Source organism: Myxocyprinus asiaticus, chromosome 7 (genome assembly GCF_019703515.2).
Source record: "Myxocyprinus asiaticus isolate MX2 ecotype Aquarium Trade chromosome 7, UBuf_Myxa_2, whole genome shotgun sequence".
Taxonomy (NCBI): Eukaryota; Metazoa; Chordata; class Actinopteri; order Cypriniformes; family Catostomidae; genus Myxocyprinus; species Myxocyprinus asiaticus.
In genome coordinates this window covers 52,847,893-52,864,799 of record NC_059350.1, presented here as the reverse complement: position 1 = coordinate 52,864,799, position 16,907 = coordinate 52,847,893, and the positions used below count along the sequence as shown (strand labels likewise).

Genomic DNA, 16,907 nt, shown 5'->3' with positions numbered 1-16,907 from the left:
CAATTCTTCCCATAAGGCCTGCACCCCTGAGTCTTCTCTTTACTGTTGTACATGAAACTGGTGTTGAGCGGGTAGAATTCAATGAAGCTGTCAGCTGAGGACATGTGAGGTGTCTATTTCTCAAACTAGAGACTCTGATGTACTTATCCTCTTGTTTAGTTGTACATCTGGCCTTCCACGTCTCTCTGTCCTTGTTAGAGCCAGTTGTCCTTTGTCTTTTTCTAGAGAAAGAAAAAGACAAAGGACCTATTTTTGACCTAATATTGACCTTAAAACATGCCAGTCTATTGCATACTGCGGCAACTCAAAAACAAAGACAATGTTAAGCTTCATTTAATGAACCAAATAGCATTAAACTGTGTCTGATATAATGGCAAGTGATTTTCTAGTAACAAATGATCAATTTAGCATGATTACTCAAGGATAAGGTGTTGGAGTGATGGCTGTTGTCTAGATTTGATCAAAAATGACATTTCAAATAGTGATGGTGCTGTTTTTTACATCAGTATTGTCCTGACTATACTTTCTGATCAGTTGAATGCGACTTTGGTGAATTAAAGTACAAATTTCCTTTCGAAACAGCAAAATCTGTACATTATTCAAAACTTTTGACCACCAGTGTGTGTGTGTATATATGCACTCAAGCTATATATAAATATATTTGTGTAAAGAGATGTGTAGATAAAAGACAGGTCTTTCAAAAAATATAAAATGAACACAAATGTTACCATTAATGTTTGAACTCAATGACTCTTTAATGTTGAAAATGTATTTAATTTGTTGCAATCTTAATTAACACGTGTAAATGTATTGAGCAAAGGCCTCTAATCCTTTTGTCTCATATTAATCATGATTATTTAAACTCTATAAAAAATTTCCAAATGTAAGCAGTACCTCTGTGTAACTTCGTGTTATTAGTAGTAATAATCAGTTCGGTTTAACAAATCATCACTTTAGAAAAAGAATGTAAAAAGAATCACCACTTTTGTTCAGACCGCACCCAGGGACTTTTACTCTACCGGAAATGGGCGCGTGAAATGTTCCGGCGGTACAGCTCTAAAATACCGGGCGGTACTAAATAATCCGGCTACTCGTTACCGCTATGTGTGTGCCAGCCCATAGAGTGCCAGCCTTCAGGGTTTTCAATGGATGAATTGTAAATATACCTAATGAGATGGAAATGATTTGTGTGTCTGTATTACAGATGTGGATATCCAAAGGCATTTCCCGAAAACAACATGGATAATCAAATTGAAACGGTAAGTTAAAGTAAGCGACTGATCATTAACGCTAATAGTGGTAGTTAGCAGGCTAGTTTACGTTTGTATTTTGTCTTTAACATCGATACATTTTAAGAACAATACATTTTATACAATACAGTACATTTTATAAAGATTAGGTCATCTTGTTTTTTTATTCTTTCGACAAAATAATCTAGGTTTTGGAAAGGTACACATGTTTACAATGTTTAGCATGGTACTTTCTGCCCAAATACCACAGTTACTTCAGCTATTGTTATTGCTGTAAAATAACAATACATTTAAATGGGATCTTAAGAGTGTAAGAAGCTTTACAGAATATTCCAGTCATATTGGTGAATCTTATTTTTAATGATGGTTCTGGCTAATACCATGTTACCTTTTCCACAGTTTTATGAAAACTTTTGTTACATTTGATTTGTGTTTCCTCATGACATCATATTTCATACTTCGTAAACAATTAAAGGAATATTCCGGGTTCAATACAAGTTAAGCTCAATCGACATCGTTTGTGTCCTAATTTGGTTGATTACCAAAAAAAATAAAAATTCGAGTCGTCCCTCCTTTTCTTAAAAAAAAAAAAAAAAAAAAAAAGCAAAAATCTGGGTTATAGTGAGGCACTTACAATAGAAGTGAATGGGGCCAATTCAAAGAAGGTTTAAGGCAAACATTTGAAGCTTATAATTTTATTAAAGCACTAACATTAATTCTTCGGTTGAAACTCTTGTATTATTTGAGCTGTAAAATTGTTTAAATGTCATTTTTACAGTAGTTTTAGGGTTTGTTGACAGTACATCATGGCAAGAAGTTGTAAAATTGGTTATAACTTTAGCAGAAAGTGATTATATCACACTAAAATCATGTTAACACACGTATCGTTTATGTCTTGTGGCTATACTTTTAAAACAGTAAGTATTTTAATGTTCAAAAATTGGCCCCTATTCGTCTGTGTGTGTGTGTCTGTTAATCACTATTATGCCACAAATGCTGTCGATTGAGCTTAACTTGTATTGAACCCGGAATATTCCTTTAACTGGTTATCATTAGTGTGTTCAATATGTGTACACATCAGTCAAGCCAAATTGGCAAATGAATGAATTAATCTTTGCTTCTTTTTTGCTTTCCAGGCTTTGTGCTGTTCAGACAGCATTTCTCAAACATCTGTCACCATCTCCGACTTCTCCGATGAGATTTTACTGAATATCCTCTGGTTTATTCCAAGCCATGACCTGATGCTTAATGTGAGCCAGGTGTGCCAGAAACTGCGAACACTCAGTCTGGACAAGAGCTTGACTGCCCGTATTCACCTGCATAAAGAATACACGGTAAGGATGGATAATACGCACAACAAATACAGATTTTCAAAATCTACTGTAGGGAGGATATTGTACACAATATGTTGGTGACTATATCAACCAAAATTGGTGTATTTTTAAATGATCATCATCAGTATAATTTGGCCAATTTTGGAAGCATAACTTTAATCATTATTGGCTATCGTATTAGCAAATAAGTTTCTGTATAAGTGCATCTCTGTTTGAGCTGTTTAGCCATGAATTCCACTATCCCAGACATTTCAAATACAGCAATAAACCCAATCATCATTTCTGACCATGCACCAATTACATTAACTCTTCATAACAAAACTAAAGTAAAACCACATAAAGATGGCGAATGAACACATCTCTTCTCCAAGACCAAGATTTTGAAGAATATATATATTATTTATTTATTTTTTTATCCCCTTTTCTCTCCAATTTGGAATGCCCAATTCCCACTTCTTAGTAGGTCCTCATGGTGGCGCAGTTACTCACCTCAATCTGGGTGGCGGAGGACAAGTCCCAGTTGCCTCCGCTTCTGATACAGTCAATCAGCGTATCTTATCGCATCTGGATAAACTCAAGATGGCGCCAAGTATGGCTGCTGCGTTGCGAGCTCCGACACAACATAGTAGTGTTTTGTTTTTTTGTTCACAATTCTTATGTTTTTTGTCTTGGATGTTGTCTGTCTTATTGTCTACGACAGACAAACACTGTTGGACATTGGTTCAGCAATTTCACACCATAAACCGGACTTCAAATTCCTCAGTGCCAACCCGCTGTTTACAAACACACCAGCGGAGCCCTTTGTCTGGGCAGCCCGGCTGCGGAAACGCAAAAGGAAAAGGGGAAACGGAGCCGGCATTCTCAGAGTAAGACGCCGTGCAAATCGACCCCCGCTACTCTACTGGCAAATGTTCAGTCTCTGGATAACAAGCTCTGCGAGCTGAAAGCGCGGATCTCTTTCCAACGAGAGACGAGGGACTGCTGCATTATCTGCCTTACGGAAACTTGGATGTCTGCGGAGATTCCAGACTCAGCCATTGAACCCGCGGGGTTCTCCGTGCACCGAGCGGACAGAGCGAAAGACCTCTCAGGTAAAAGCAGAGGTGGTGGAGTATGTTTTATGATCAACAAATCCTGGTGTGATCAGAGGAACGTACATTCTATCAAGTCTTTCTGCTTTTCTGATCTGGAATTTCTCATGCTTCTGTGTCGACCATTCTGGCTACCGAGGGAATTCACAGCGGTCATTATCACAGCTGTGTACATTCCCCCACAAGCCGACACAGACCGGGCACTCAAGGAACTGTATGGGATTATAAGTGAGCAGGAAACCGCGCACCCTGAGGCTGCGTTCATTGTGACCGGGGACTTTAATAAAGCCAGTTTCAAATCAGTCGCACCAAAATACCACCAGCAACACACGAGGGGACCGGGTTTTGGACCATTGCTACTCTCCCTTCCGGGATGGCTACAAATCCCTCCCCCGCCCACCATTTGCAAATCGGACCACTCTTCCATTCTGCTTTTGCCCGCTTACAGGCAGAAACTGAAACAGGAAGCACCCACCCTCAGAACGATCCAGTGCTGGTCAGACCAATCAGACTCTACGCTACAAGACTGTTTTGATCACATGGACTGGGAGATGTTCCGGTCCGCCTCTGAGGACGACATCGAGCTTTACGCTGATAGCGTAATGCGTTTCATCAGAAAGTGCGTGGAGGACGTCGTTCCGACCAGAACTGTACGAATCTATCCGAATCAGATGCCATGGATAAATAGCGATGTTCGCGCGGCACTTAATGTGCGGACCTCCGCTTTTATTTCCGGGAACGCGGAGGAGCATAAACAAGCCAGTTGTACCCTCCGAAAATCTATCAGAACAGCAAAATGCCAGTACAGGAGCAAGATTGAAGGACAGTTTAACACCACTAACTCTAGAAGCATGTGGCAGGGAATTAACATCATCACGGACTTTAAAGGGAATAAAAACTCCGCCATGAACACCGCTGCCTCTCTCCCGGATGAGCTGAATACTTTTTATGCTCGTTTCGAGGGAAATAACACCGCCCTCGCGGAGAGAGCTCTCGCGGCCGAAGCTACAGAGGTTAGTTCACTCTCCGTCTCTTTAGCGGATGTAACCCGATCCTTTCGACGGGTGAATATCCGCAAAGCCGCGGGCCCAGACGGCATTCCGGGCCGTGTCATCAGAGCGTGCGCAAACCAGCTGGCTGGTGTTTTTACGGACATTTTCAACCTTTCCCTCTCTTCGTCAGTAGTCCCCACATGCTTTAAAACATCCACCATTGTGCCTGTTCCAAAGCAATCAAAAATCACTTGCTTAAATGACTGGCGTCCTGTTGCTCTGACCCCCATCATCAGCAAATGCTTTGAGAGACTAATCAGAGATTACACCTGCTCTGTGCTGCCTCTCTCTCTTGACCCATTGCAGTTTGCTTACCGCAACAACCGCTCCATTGATGATGCTATTACATCTACAATACACACTGCTCTCTCACACCTGGAAAAAAAGAACACTTATGTGAGAATGCTGTTTGTAGACTACAGCTCAGCATTCAACACCATAGTGCCCTCCAAGCTAGATGAGAAACTCCGGGCTCTGGGCTTAATCAGCTCGCTGTGCAGCTGGATCCTGGACTTCCTGTCAAGCAGACGCCAGGTGGTTAGAATAGGCAGCAACATCTCCTCATCACTAACCCTCAACACTGGAGCCCCGCAGGGCTGTGTTCTCAGCCCACTACTGTATTCCTTGTACACACATGACTGTGTGGCAACACATAGCTCCAATGCCATCATTAAGTTTGCTGATGACACGACGGTGGTAGGTCTGATCACTGACAATGATGAAGCAGCCTACAGAGAGGAGGTGCACACTCTGACACACTGGTGTCAGGAGCACAACCTCTCCCTCAACGTCAGTAAGACAAAGGAGCTTGTGGTGGACTTCAGAAGAAAAGACAGAGAACACAGTCCCATCACCATCAATGGAGCACCAGTGGAGAGAGTCAGCAGCTTCAAGTTCCTCGGTGTCAACATCACTGAGGAACTCACATGGTCCATCCACACTGAAGTTGTTGTGAAGAAGGCTCATCAGCGCCTCTTCTTCCTGAGACGGCTGAGGAAGTTTGGAATGAGCCGCCACATCCTCACATGGTTCTACACCTGCACTGTAGAGAGCATCCTGACTGGCTGCATCTCCGCCTGGTATGGCAATAGCACCGCCCACAACCGCAAAGCCCTGCAAAGGGTGGTGCGAACTGCCAGACACATCATCGGAGGTGAGCTTCCCTCCCTCCAGGAAATATATACAAGGCGGTGTGTGAAAAAAGCTCGGAGGATCATCAGAGACTCCAGCCACCCGAGCCATGGGCTGTTCTCACTGCTACCATCAGGCAGGTGGTATCGCAGCATCAGGACCCGCACCAGCCGACTCCATGACAGCTTCTTCCCCCAAGCAATCAGACTTTTGAACTCTTGATCTCCCACGATCAAAATACATCAGCACTGCACTTTATTACTCTTACTCTTATATCTCACACCGGACTGTCATAAATTATATTATTATTATATTATATTCTCTCTTAACAACTGACTATCAACTGACAGCCTGAATGTCAATACAGTACAATACTGTACATTCTATATATACTACTATATATACTTTTTTATATATTTTTATTTTTATCTTTTATTGAATAATGTGTATCTATATAGTGCGTATTGTATACTGTACAGTGTATGTTATTATTTGTATATTGTTGAGTGTAATTATGTGTATATCAGATGTTTAAATTGTGCTGTGTTAATTTGATGTTATTGTAAATTGGTACTGTCTCATCACTGTCACGACTGCTATGTTGATCGGAACTGCACCCAAGAATTTCACACACCATTGCACTTGTGTATATGGCTGTGTGACAAAGTGATTTGATTTGATTTGATTATCACGTGGCTTATCGAGCATGACACCGCAGAGACTCCTCATGTGGAGGCTCATGCTAGTCTCCACGATCCATGCAGAACTTACCATGCGCCCCATTGAGAGCGAGAACCACTAATCACGACCACGAGGAGGTTACCCCATGTGACTCTACCCTCCCTAGCAACCGGGCCAATTTGGATGCTTAGGAGACCTGGCTAGAGTCACTCAGCACGCCCTGGATTCAAACTCGTGACTCCAGGGGTGGTGGTCAGCATCAATTTCTCGCTGAGCTTCATGGGGCCTGGGTAGAATATTTTAAAAGAGAGTGGGCATCCTTCCTTGAACTAAACGATACACCAGGCATATCCGCATCAACACTTTGGGAAACCGCAAAAGTAGTATTAAGAGGGAAAATATCATATTCCACCTAATAAACACAAGAAAGAAAAGGAAATAGAAATAAACTTAAAACACTACTTAACACACACTCACAAAATTCTAATGAACAGACACTCCAAGAATTAAAATAGTTAAAAACCAATGAGTAGAAATCATCCACAATTTCAAAAACAATGATTAAGAACCACATATTTTGAACATGACGACAAATCTGGAAAATATCTTGCTAGCTTACTTAAATGAAATAAAGAGAAAACACTAATATCCACAATTATGAATTCACCCATAATTATGAAATTAACGAAACATTCAGGACATTTTACAAAACTTTGTATAGCAATAAGAAAAAGGAAAACTGCAGAAGAATGTAGCATTTTTTAAACAACATAGTTTTACCTAGATTAAATCCAAAACAAAATGCAGCACTAGAAAAACCATTAATAGCAGATGATTACAAGAAGGCCCTTTTTTCACTATCAAATAACAAAGCTCTAGCTTTAGATGGTTACTCATCAGAATTATATAAAAACTTCTGGTCTACAGTTTCGCCACTATTCTTGAGAATGACAACAGAAATTGAATGCAATTCCTCCATACCGCAACATATGAACACTTTCAGTATTTTCAGTTCTGCTTAAACCAAATAAAGTACCATCTCTATGCTCCAGTTATCACCCTTTGTCTCTTATTAACACAGACATAAAAATAATCAGCAAAGCATTAGCCACACGCTTAGAATCTGTCATATCATCTCTCATCCGCCCTAACCAAACAGGCTTTATAAAAGGACATCATTCATCAAACAATACACGTCACTTATTTAATATCATGAACATTTGTAAACAACAAATTACCAGTACAGTCATTGTTTTACTCAATGCTGAAAGGGCCTTTGACAGAGTAAACTGGTGCTTCCTTTATTCAACACTTGAGAAATTTGGTTTCGGAAAGTCATTCATAAACTGGATCAAAACACTGTACAGCACACCAATGGCATCAGTTATCACAAATGGCATCATATCATCAGCTTTCCAATTACAACGAGGGATGAGACAAGGGTGCCCACTCTCTCCACTACTCTTTGCATTATTCACAGAACCTTCAGCTGCCGCCATAAGACAAAATGACAACATCATAGGCTTTACATCCAATAACACCAACCGAAAAACATGTCACTGCATGTTGATGACTTTCTACTTTATCTACAAAATCCAGATAGATCACTAACAGAAATCATTCAACACATTAACGATTACTCTGATATATCTGACTACTCTATAAACTGGGCCAAATCTACAATCCTTCCATTATGTTGAAAATTTGCAAACACTAGAATACACAACACCCCATTTAAAATAGGTAACATTACATATTTAGGAATACACATCTCCCCCACCCTCTCAGACTTGTTTAATCTCAACTTCACCCCAGCATTAAAAACAACAGAAGATGACATACAACGTTGGATGAACCTACCACTCTCCATCATAGGACGAATAGCCACTATCAAAATGTCTATATTGCCAAAAATCAATTACCTTTTCACAATGATCCTGATACAACCTACGAAAAAACGGTTTGCATAATATGTAAGTTTTACTGGAAAAAAACGAAACCTAGAATTAAACTCCACACATTACAAAAGGGTAAAGACTAAGGAGGCCTTTCAGCACCCAGTTTTCAAAATTATTATTTAGCAGCTCAATTACCACTTTCACAATCCATGGCTACAATTAGAACAATCGAAATGCAAAGAAATAGCAATATTTGACCTACCCCACCTTAGCGACACAATCAAACACCACAGTTTATTTCAAAACACTGCAATTCAGACAACATTGACAGAATGGTGGAAAATTAAAATAACCAGTCACTCTTTATCACCACATATCTACTCGCCAATATGGCATAACCCTGATTTTACTATAAATAAAACTCCGCTGGTTAACAAAAATTGGATTGAAAAGGGTATCACACACTTACACTATCTCTACACGGGCAATAACTTAATTACATTATCAGAACTGACAAAGAAATACAACCTAAATAAAAATCAATATTAATACTATTTACAAATAAAAAGTTTGTCTACCACTAATTGAAATTATTAATAAGATTAGTAACTCCACAAAAGTATTATCTAAGTTATACAATTTACTATTATCTTTTGACACATCATGTTCAGTACCAATCACACAATGGGAACAGGACCTCAATATCACCACTGATGATAACTACTGGAAACAAATCTGTAACAATATATTCAGTTTTAGTAGAAATATAAACATACCATTAATTCAATACAAAATCATACACGGAACACACCTAATTCAACATAACATTTTCAAAATAGGGATAGTAGAGTTGGACAAATGCGCACAATGTACTCTCAACATAACAGACAACTATCTTCATGCACTATGGTCATGCCCATCCATTGCTTCAAAAGAAAGAAGTTATCACTAAAATTTCAACCTTCTTCAAATGCGATATTCCTGCAATTCCATCCTTATGCCTCCTAGGAGACATCTCAACAATAACTTCTACAGTCGAATACACAACTCTACTTCTTTGGTTTTCTTGGCAATAGCTAGAGACAATTCTCATTAACTGGAAAATCAAAAGCCAATTATCCATCACACAATGGCTACAATTACCTTTACTAAAGACAAACAACTTCATTTAAAAATCAACTTCATAAATTCACTCTGCTATTTACTCCACTCCTCGTAGGTTTAAATATTAATACCACAGTGAATTCCCTCAATTGAATCGACACCACACAACTTTATATATTATATCACAAAAAAAACACACACACTATATATTTAATACAACCATGGTGAATTGATGCCCCACTCTACATGATTGTGAATAATATATTCTGTGTTATGGTTTGCTGTTCTATTATATTCTATTCCAACCTACCATGTGATATATTATAAAATATATAATATTACATAATAAATATATATATATATATATATATATATATATATACACTATATTGCCAAAAGTATTCGCTCATCTGCCTTTAGACGCATATGAACTTAAGTGACATCCCATTCTTAATCCATAGGGTTTAATATGACGTCGGCCCACCCTTTGCAGCTATAACAGCTTCAACTCTTCTGGGAAGGCTTTCCACAAGGTTTAGGAGTGTGTTTATGGGAATTTTTGACCATTCTTCCAGAAGTGCATTTGTGAGGTCAGACACTGATGTTGGACGAGAAGGCCTGGCTCGCAGTCTTCGCTCTAATTCATCCCAAAGGTGCTCTATCGGGTTGAGGTCAGGACTCTGTGCAGGCCAGTCAAGTTCTTCCACACCAAACTCGCTCATCCATGTCTTTATGGACCTTGCTTTGTGCACTGGTGCGCAGTCATGTTGGAACAGGAAGGGGCCATCCCCAAACTGTTCCCACAAAGTTGGGAGCATGGAATTGTCCAAAATCTCTTGGTATGCTGAAGCATTCAGAGTTCCTTTCACTGGAACTAAGGGGCCAAGCCCAGCTCCTGAAAAACAACCCCACACCATAATCCCCCTCCACCAAACTTCACAGTTGGCACAATGCAGTCAGACAAGTACCGTTCTCCTGGCAACCACCAAACCCAGACTCATCCATCAGATTGCCAGATGGAGAAGCATGATTCGTCACTCCAGAGAACACGTCTCCACTGCTCTAGAGTCCAGTGGCGGTGTGCTTTACACCACTGCATCCGACGCTTTGCATTGCACTTGGTGATGTATGGCTTGGATGCAGCTGCTCGGCCATGGAAACCCATTCCATGAAGCTCTCTACGCACTGTTCTTGAGCTAATCTGAAGGCCACATGAACTTTGGAGGTCTGTAGCGATTGACTCTGCAGAAAGTTGGCGACCTCTGCGCACTATGCGCCTCAGCATCCGCTGACCCCGCTCTGTCATTTTACGTGGCCTACCACTTCGTGGCTGAGTTGCTGTCATTCCCAATCGCTTCCACTTTGTTATAATACCACTGACAGTTGACTGTGGAATATTTAGTAGCGAGGAAATTTCACGACTGGACTTGTTGCACAGGTGGCATCCTATCACAGTACCACACTGGAATTCACTGAGCTCCTGAGAGCGGCCCATTCTTTCACAAATGTTTGTAGAAGCAGTCTGCATGCCTAGGTGCTTCATTTTATACACCTGTGGCCATGGAAGTGATTGGAACACCTGAATTCAATTATTTGGATGGGTGAGCGAATACTTTTGGCAATATAGTGTATATATATATATATAATTCTGTTATATATAATATTATAATATAACTGCATCTGTACCTAAGAACAATTAACATCACAATTCTCTAAACTGCTTTATCTCAAGAATTTGCACACACCTTGCAGACATAAATATTTATTATATTGTATTATAATAATTTATTGGATTATATTACAAAGTTTGCATATCACGAAAATGCATATGTATAGTTACAGTGCCGCATTTAAGAACTCTAATGGCACTTTTCCACTGCACATTACGGTTCGAATCGACTCTGCTCGCTTCACTTTTCTGAGCTTGCTTTTCCACTGCAGTTTAGTGCCGCCTCAATGTGGGTGGGATTATAGGCTGATCGTCATAGCTGCGCCGCCTCTACTGCCGTGACATCATCTTAAACGCGACACAAACATTACTGACCATAAACAATAACACGACCGCTAGCTGTTAGCTACTAGCTCATTGTGCTGCATAAAGCAGTTGTTGCATGGTGATTTTACACAAGTGTCACAGTTAAATTGGCCTGGTTGTTTTAGAAGCAAGCTTTCCAGTAGCTGGTCAACTAAATAAAGTGAAGCTTTCAAGCAGAATATAGAGTTAACGTAACAAAACGTACCATCCTCCATCGTGGACTCCAACAACACTGAGTCCAGGGCACTCTCCCTCCCATTGCTAACCGGTCTATTACCATAGATAGCGTCCATTTGGTCGAACCACTTCCACTTTCTTCTGTTTGAACCACTCCGGCTGTTGTGTTTTTTTTTAACTTTTCCCTACACTGTTGGTAGGTCCGGTGGTAGCCATGTGTGGCCAACAGCTGAGACACTTCCTGAAAGACTTTTTTGTTTCGCGTCATTTTGTTCGTCACTAACAAGAGGAACGTCTGCACCTCGTTTATTGACCATGGCATGGTTTTGCGTACAGCCATTTCTTTTTACAATTCAAAGGTCGCGTGAACAAATGATATTGCTGTCGCTCTTGCTAACTTCAAAACTAGTGGGTTGATGTCCCATGTCGCAAATCCAGTGACGCTGGTAGTGACGATTCTCTCTGACCAATCAGTGATCTGCAGGGTTTTGACGTCACATTTAGTATCAGTTCGGCTTGCTTGGAACCTCGACCGAGGTGGTACTAAAAAAAGTGTCAGGTACCAGGTACTATCCACAGTGGAAAACCCCCAAAAAGCGAGCAGAGTCGAGTCGAGTTGAGCTGAGCTGTACCGTGCAGTGGAAAAGCCCCATAAGAAGGTCTGCACTGGGTGTCCTACTCTGGGGTTTGCATGCCTTTAGCTTTTGGCGTGGTGTATTGCCCTCATGGGAGTCAAAAAGAACTGCCTTTTTTTTTTTTTTTTTTTTTTTTTTTCCTTCTCTGGTGTGATCATTGGGTCCCACAACTTGCCCTGAATGTCTGAGATGGATCTTAACATCAGAGATTCACTATTGGGAAGCACTTTAATTGTCAGTTGTCCCTCAATTTTCCGTGATGTCAATGCAGGATCTTAACATCGGGTAACCACTGGTGGGTGGCACTCTGATGTGGTGAGAATGCATGAAGACAAATTGCAATGCACTTGGGAGCAGAGGGCAGTCCATGACCGGTCGGGTGAAGTGGGAACTCTGGACAGCTATTATGGAGGATATAGGTGGTAGACGATCTCTGTGGGGGCGGCGCACCGGGCTGGGAGCCGGGTGTGTGTGGGCTTTTGTGCGGGATCGGTTGTGTAGATTTAGGTGCTGTTTCTTACCTATGGAATCTAGGGCTATCTCATCAGATATCATATATATATATCATTCAATATTTGTATGTATAGTGTATGTATAGTGTGTGTGTGTGTGTGTGTGTGTGTGTGTGTATATATATATATATATATCTATTATACTGTAGTTTTAGGCACTTGTGAAAAATGTTGCATAGTGAGGATTTCTTCAAAAATAATGGCATAAATAGTTTTCATTTGTCATTTAATGTCATACAAAGTCCAATAAACATAAAAAAAAGCTAAATAAATATTCGGTGTGACCACCTTTGCCTTTAAAACAGCACCAATTCTCCTAGATACACCTGGACACAGTTTTTCTTGGTTGTTGGCAGATAGGATGTTCCAAACTTCTTGGAGAATTCACCACAGTTCTTCTATCTATTTAGTCTGTCTCAATTGCTTCTGTCTCTTTATGTAATCTCAGACTGACACGATGTTCAGTGGGGGGCTTTATGGGGGCCATGACATCTGTAGCAGGGCTCCCTGTTCTTCAGTTCTAATCTTTTCTATTTGTAAAAGTAATGTTTGGGAGTCATTTATATTACCTATTGACACTAAAGCTGAAGATAAAAATAACCATCTTAAGACAAATGCTTTTGTGAAACATCTTATGTGCCTAAGACTTTTGCACAGTACTGTACATTATACAGTACATTATATATATATATATATATATATATATATATATATATATATATATATGTATGATAATTCTATAATAAATAATGAACATCATCTCAAACTGTCAATGTGTAAACTCATGATTTAATTATATGGTTTGCATTCCTAATTACTGCATAGTACTACATATTGTGAAATACCTAAAAACAGGTTATGTAGTTTATTCTATATTATATTATGTACAGTATATATATTAAACATATATTTAATTCTCCTCTCTTTTTCATTGCTTCTTTTTCTTTTTACTTATTTTATGATATTGACCCATATACCAAGGTAATATTTATATTTCAACATATTTAAACCCACAATTCGTCTGTCTTCTATGTGTATGTTTCGTACTCTGTATTGTATGTTTAATGTTATATATGTTAATAATGCTTATATCCCCTGTTATGTTATTGAGCAGTCTTTTTATAGTTGATTTCAACACTACAGGTGCATCTCAATAAATTAGTGGGTTTTTGTTAAATGTGAGCCAAAATCATCACAATTAAAAGAACCAAAGACTTAAACTACTTCAGTCTGTGTGCATTGAATTTATTTAATACACGAGTTTCACAATTTGAGTTGAATTACTGAAATAAATGAACTTTTCCACGACATTCTAATTTATTGAGATGCACCTGTATATTGTTTTGTCTATGTAAGTACTTATGTGTGTCTCTCTCTTCTTAAACCCCCTTTTTCATGTATCCCCTGCTATATACTCCTCCTTTTGTGTTTTGTGGCATTAATAAAAAAAATATTTTGTAAGCAAACCCAGAAGGCTGATTCGCCATGGGTTCCCTCAGGGAATTACCTTTTGGTTTTTAGAATAAGGATTTTTGAATTACAAGTTAAAAAAAGATCTTTGGTGAAAATTACTTGAAGAGGCTTTCACATTTGAAAGGTTTGTTCTAGAACATAAATTACACACGGTCATATCTCAGTTGTGGATTTTAAAGCCGTTTTGTCTTTTTAAAATTGTATGTTGCTAGCCCGTCGCTAAATAAAGCCCTAAGTATACTCTAGTTTTGATGCGAACGTAGCGTCAGCGTACAGTCGAATGCAAGCCTTTGAAAGTATACTTCAGTTGACTGTGCGAGCATACACAGACGGTTGGCGCATGCACGCTACAACTGTTATGAGATACTGGGCGATTTCTCTTAAGGAGTTTAGACCCATAAATCTGTCTTTATATTTCTTCAGACTTGAGTTATTCAAATGCAGGTATATCCTGACCTCGCACACACGCTCTTGATGTGCACATTCGTCTCCTGTTGTTTTGTGGCCATTACATCTTCTAGTGCTTCTTGACAGCAACGGCTCAACTGTGAGTGTTGCCACCTTGTGGACCCACTAATTAGTGCAAATATTTCCAGGCGCATGCGTACTGCGCGTTCAGAATACTTGCGGGTAGAAAAATCAAGCCACGTGTTCAGTACTCGAGCATTCTGCTGATGACAAAATGTTTGCCATTATAAAAACCCATGGCTCGAAAATGCTAATTGTCTTCCAGGTTCTTGGATTACAACCTGAACAGCTCTATTTCCAGCACCTCTAGGTTATAAAAGGTTTTGTATGAGACTAGTGCATAAACCGATTTGCTAGTTGGAACAGCTGTTTCCTCTGTAAAGCAAAGAGAAAAAAAACTTAATTCAAATCCTTACATTTGAATTGTTTCTTATTCTCAGGCAAACAACGATGCTGTGAGACAACTCCTGAAGAATCTGTCCAGTGACATCCAGACGTTGGACCTGAGTGGCTGTTACTGGTTGGCTGCCACTACAGTGGATCAGGTGACCCGCTGTAAGGGCCTGGTCAGCCTGGACCTTTCAGGCTGCCGATTGACATCAGTTCGTCTCTCGAATCTGCTGACGTCTCTTCGTTCTCTGCGCTCACTAGCTCTGGATGTTGGCCCTGGGTTTGACCTCCAACAGCTGAGCGCCGAGGGGAAGTCTGCTTTGTCACGCCTTCAGGAGCTCAAGCAGACATTGCTGACTCCCTCGTATGGCGTGGTGCCATGTTGCAGCGCACTGCGCAGCCTGAGGCTGTATCTAGAGGCCAGTGAGATCTCGAGAGAAGCAGGCGGTTGCGCGCAGCTCATGGTGGGCCAGAGCAGCGTGCCACACTACCAGAACTTGCGTTGGTTTTCTGCACGCTTGGCACCTGGTGAGGTCAATCGTACTCTGTTGGCCCTCTACTTGGCAGTCTTTAGTATGAGAGTGCCAGAGGGTCTTACGGGATTGGTTTTGTCTGTGCCTGGCCCAGCCCCTCCAAGGCCAGTTGCCATGACGGCACTAATGGAAAGTATGGCATCGTCATTGGGAAATACAGTTAGCGCCCTTCAGCTTCCACGCACATGGTTGGATGGTGCTATTCTAGGGCGGGTCCTAGCGCATGGCTGCCCCGCTTACCTAAATGTCTCACGATGTTCAGCTCCAGGGTTCAACCCACTACATGTGCTCCTTAGTGCAGGTCGTGACCTCACACCCCTACGGAGTCTCAACTTGCGGGGATGCGGTCGAGGCCCTATCCCTGACAGCTGTGGGAAGGGTGAGGAGGAAATGGATGCAGAGAGTGTCAAAGCACTTACTGAATGTTGTCCGCAACTTATTCACCTTAATTTATCTGCAACACACTACCACCATGCTGTTCCTGCTGGGCAGAATGGGCACTTGTGTGGCGCCTTAGGACGACTTGCTTCCTTGCGCTCGCTAGCACTTCCTGTCTGTGCCTTGGCGCAATCTTCACCAGCACCTCTGAACATGCCAGAATCAAACACAAATCTCACCTCAGGATCACTATTACTTGGTCTTAAGAAGAGCAGCCGCATCGGCGTACCCACATATCGGCCCGGAACGGAGTTCGCAGGCGGTGGAGATCAACAGGGGGACAGGGGGTTGTGCATTCAACCACTGCTTCAGGGTTGCCCCTACCTGGTAGAGCTGGAGCTTATTGGCGCAGGCTTCTCCTCTGCAATGCCACGCAATGAGCCTGCCATCCGCAAGGACCCTGCCGCATGCTCCTGGTCTTACAATATCGGAGATGGTGAGTTAGCTGCATTAAGAGGGCTGAAATTTTTACGCAAGCTCACCCTTGCTCATTTACCTGGAGTGCTGAAGGGAACAGGACTGATGGAACTTGTTCAGGGGTGCAAGGACCTTCATTCATTATCGCTGGCAAACCTCGGATCATTAAAGACCATGAACTACACACAAGCCCTACTTGAGACTCTTACAAACTGCACACAGCTCAGGGACTTAAGGTGAGTACACATATCACTACACAACACACTCCAAGCAACCCATAAATTTAAT

General features: G+C 41.0%; 1 protein-coding gene across 3 annotated transcripts in view; it reads left to right on the top strand.

Moving 5' to 3' along the window:
• The first annotated feature begins 1,054 nt into the window (after positions 1 to 1,054).
• fbxl18 (F-box and leucine-rich repeat protein 18) overlaps positions 1,055 to 16,907 on the top strand; it is a 32,336-nt gene continuing 16,483 nt past the window's right edge. For all 3 annotated transcript variants that reach the window (XM_051702798.1, XM_051702796.1, XM_051702797.1), the window contains exons 1-3: positions 1,055 to 1,259; positions 2,387 to 2,584; positions 15,282 to 16,855. In XM_051702798.1, the coding sequence (XP_051558758.1) occupies positions 1,239 to 1,259; positions 2,387 to 2,584; positions 15,282 to 16,855 (1,793 nt within the window). In that variant the 5' untranslated portion in view covers positions 1,055 to 1,238. The remainder of the gene's footprint in view (positions 1,260 to 2,386; positions 2,585 to 15,281; positions 16,856 to 16,907) is intronic.